The 4,110-nt window shown below is 40.3% G+C and overlaps 1 protein-coding gene across 1 annotated transcript; it reads left to right on the top strand.

Moving 5' to 3' along the window:
• The first annotated feature begins 825 nt into the window (after positions 1 to 825).
• Positions 826 to 3,903, top strand: LOC108203406 (protein FAR1-RELATED SEQUENCE 5-like). Its single transcript, XM_017372322.1, has 3 exons — positions 826 to 1,216; positions 2,655 to 3,365; positions 3,650 to 3,903. Exons 1-3 carry the CDS (start codon positions 826 to 828, stop codon positions 3,901 to 3,903), a joined length of 1,356 nt encoding a protein of 451 aa, XP_017227811.1.
• The last annotated feature ends 207 nt before the right edge of the window (positions 3,904 to 4,110 follow it).

Here is a 4,110-nt window from a genome sequence, read left to right on the forward strand (position 1 = left end):
TGAAAAACTAGTAGACACTGAAAAAATTTAAAGTGTTGCAAAACCATGTTACACTAGGCTACTGCAATATCTAAAAAGTGTGACTAAAATGGTTAAAAATGTTGCAATATGAGGCTACTGCAAGGCCTTTATAAGTGTTGCCATACAAGTGAAAGTGTTACATTTGATGACCTGTTGCAACGGCCGCAAATGCAAGCCTGAATTTTTGGTCAAATGTTACAATAGACACTGTTGTAAAACTTTTAGGCTATTACGCAACTTTTTTCCGGGCTTGCAATAGGCCAAATATTGCGTAGTGACAAGTCATTGGGAGATAACTGCTTTGGAAATAGAACACAATCACGAAGTTTTTACTCTTTCTAAGATGAGTTTGATAAGACGATAGAGACATGTGACCGCGGCTCAAAGAAATTTAATCAAGACCTTACATGTTTCGGGTGTCCCACCAAGACAACAAATGAATATTTTTGGTAAAATGCACGGAGGAGCGGAACAAGTAGGTTTTGATAGCCAACATTTAAGAAATGTCGTACGCGATTTTAGAAAGGACAACATGGGAGTAAACGATGCTCAAGCCGGTTTGGATTTGTTGTATCATTTGAAAGAAGAGAGTGTTAGTAAGTTTTTCATCAAGACTCTCCTTGATGACGAACAAAGATTGAAGTATCTTGTATGGGTCGATCTCCGCTCTTTGATGGCCTACAGAAACTTTGGTAATGTGGTTGTGTTTGACACTACATATCGAACTAATTGATATGCTATGCCGTTTGTCCTTTCACCGGAGTCAACCATCACTATCAATCAATACTTTTTGGTTTTGCACTCATGCGGGATGAATCAAAGACGACTTTTGAGTGGGTTTTGAGTACTTGGCTAGAGACAATGGAAAGCAAAGAACCCCTGACTATCATAACCGATCAAGATCAAGCCATGGTCGCGGCTATTGAATCACAACTTTCGAATACATCTCAATTGTTATGCTCATGGCACATTAGCAACAAATTCCCCGAGAAACTTGCAACATATTACTCCAAGGAAATGTTTAAATTTGATTTCAACAATTGCATCTATCACTCTTTGACCGAAGTTGTGTTTGAGGATCGGTGGAAGGCTTTGATTTTGAAGTACAATTTGGAAGGCAATACACGGCTTCAAGGGTTATATGCTTTGAAGCATAAGTGGGTCGAGGCTTACACAAGAAACACTTTTTCTGCAGGTTAGAAGATCACATCAAGAAGTGAAGGAATGAATGCCTTTTTTGATTCCTGATAAGTGGATTTTACATCCACTTGGAAGCCTTCGTTTTGACTTAAATCGATGATCTGGCCTCAAGTTTTTTATGTTTTTGATATGTTTTAGTGTTGTGTTGTGTAGGTTTCTTTGAAGGAGGATGGAGAGGAAATTCATAGCTTCAAGTGAAAAAAAAGGGCGAAAGAATTGGATGCACGAGGAGAAAGTTATGGACTCAGAAGCGTTGGCTGTGCAAGGCTGCTGAGTTGGCGTGGCCGCCCTACTTGTGGCGCGCCCGCCCCAAGTGTGGCGTGGTCGCCCCACCATCTGGACGCGATTTCAGGCCCGTTTTGCCCGTTTTTGATCCATTTGAAGGCCCGTTTGCTGGGGAACTTAAGGAAAGGCTTGGGGAACCTAAAATACAAGCTAGAGACATTCTAAGGAGCACGTGACGGCTACGGAGAAGATCGAGGATCGAGTTTTCATTGTTTTTACTTTTGTAATTCTTCGAAGTAGGCGTAACTTTGGATGCTCGTTTCGGATTTGTTTCGCAACTCTTGTTTTATTACTTTGATATTGTTTAGACTATTCAGTACCATGTTTACCCTTATTACCATGATGACGAGAGGTTTGATGATGAACTAATCGTTGTCGTGGGGTTTTAGTGGATTTATCGATGGATTTCAGTAGTTAATTTGTCTTATTCTTATGTGATGGTTCGATTTCCTCGTATTGGTTGTGCTTATTCGTCTTGGATGCGTAGCTAACATCTTAGGTTGTTTGTTAATCTTTATTGAAGCGACATTGGATATATAGATTTAGAACTTGCCATGCGAGCATAGGTTTATATGATATGCATAATTGTGATGTGATTTTACCCATCTTGCATCGCCCCATGTAATCTTGATAGATAACTTGTTCTTCAACCGTTATGTTTTCAAATCTTATAGACATATAGGGTCTAAGCATAATTGGTGTCTGTTTACCTTCTATCTTAATTGTGGATGTGAAACAGTATGGTGCACGTTTATCGACAGATAGCGTGTATCAATCTCGTGTTATCTGATTAGTTATCTACCATTACAATCGAATAAAGGCATAACTCTTAATGAAGTTGTTAATGAAGCTAGAATCTCATGTTTTAATTCACATAAGTAAATCAGTTTAATCGCTTAGTTTAATATTCTTAGTTTCAATAATTCGAGTTTAACTAGTAAGTTAGATAAAAACCAACCAACTTGTTATTTGTCCGAGCATTGAATAAGAGCCATACATTGTTGCATAAGTGCATATTCTTGATACACCAGTCTCTGTGGGAACGAACTTAATTCAAATTCTATATTACTTGTGACCACGTACGCTTGCGTGATTTTGTGCGAACAATGCCTATGTTGGTTCTTGCACCGGTTTGAAATATTTTGTAGAGGGTGCACAAAAAGCTTTGGAGAGGCAATTCATGCATGTGAAAGACGAGGATTACAAGACATGTCATAGAGGTCGCTGCATGCAAATGAAAACCGCTCTGGAGCACCACGCGGCTTCCATTTATACCAAAGAAATGTTTCGCAGATTTCAAGAACAATTGGTTGAATCATCTAAGTACTTTGTGGAGAAAGATAAAGATCGGTCCTTGGAAGATGTTGAAGACACATTCTACAAATGTTATAGACCGTTGACGGGTGCTTCTCAGAGAACCACGTATCTTGTATCATTCAACAAGGCGTCATTATGGGGTTCATGCATTTGTAGAATGTATGACCATGTTGGCATGCCATGCCGTCACATTATTGCGGTCTTGACGAAGAGGTGTGTGGCAGAACTACCGGAACATTTTGTGAAACGGCGTTGGACAAGGGACGCCAATAGAGTTGATGAAAAATTTCCATATCACACGTCCGAAGTTGAATCACCATCTCATGAATTGATTCCCACGGAAAGATTTAACCACATGACATTACTTGCCATGGCGTTTAGTCATAGTTGCATGGCACCGAAAGAGCGGTATGAGTATGCCGTTGGGGTTATTAATCAGGAAACAGAAATACTTGAGAGCATGCCCGTTGACGGGGTCGAAAATGAAAGAGGTGAATTCAATCCAAAAACAACTCAAGAAAGTGGTGAGAAGCTGCATGAGAGTATACTTGACCCCTTGGTGTCGAAAACGAAGGGGTGGAAAAAAGAGCACCGCTTTAAAAGCCCCGTTGAGGAACTTACTAAAACAAAAAGAAAATGCCAATATTGCAATATGTTGGGACATGATGTTAGAACGTGTCCCAAAAAGAAGAAGATGATTTAAGAAAAGCTGAAACTGCCCAATTGTAATTGACATTTTAAATAAATTTCCCCTATGTTTTAGTTGTTGTTTATATGTCCTTCATATGAGTTGGTGTAACTAACTTGTTCTTTGTTGAATTTGTAGGTGAAATGGCCGACGGTTCGGATGATAAGTCAGTGTCACACGTCAGCAACTCAATCTCGCACTCGGAAGAAATGTTTGTTTCACCTACCTTTAGCGAGTTGGAGGAAGCATGTCGTGAACTAGACGAACTTGTAGAAATGTACGAAGCACCACCCCAATCGGACGAAATTTGTGATTCACCTACTTTTAGCGAATTGGAGGAAGCATGTCGTGAGCTCAACGAATTGGCACAGATGTATGAACCACCTCCCTAATCGGAGGAAGAAAACACTGAGTTGTACCCGCCTGAGGAAGCGGCCTACCGGTCAAGAAATTAGACCAAAGCTTGTCAGTGGTGTGCAAACGATAACATGTTCGAAAGGGTGGCGTGTAACTTGACCCCATATTTTCTCCCTTTTTTGAACTTGGGTAAGGACTATCCCGATGGGCCAAACAAAGTCTCGCTGTGGGATGGTGGCGAT

Source organism: Daucus carota, chromosome 5, assembly GCF_001625215.2.
Source record: "Daucus carota subsp. sativus chromosome 5, DH1 v3.0, whole genome shotgun sequence".
In the NCBI taxonomy this organism is placed as follows: Eukaryota; Viridiplantae; Streptophyta; class Magnoliopsida; order Apiales; family Apiaceae; genus Daucus; species Daucus carota.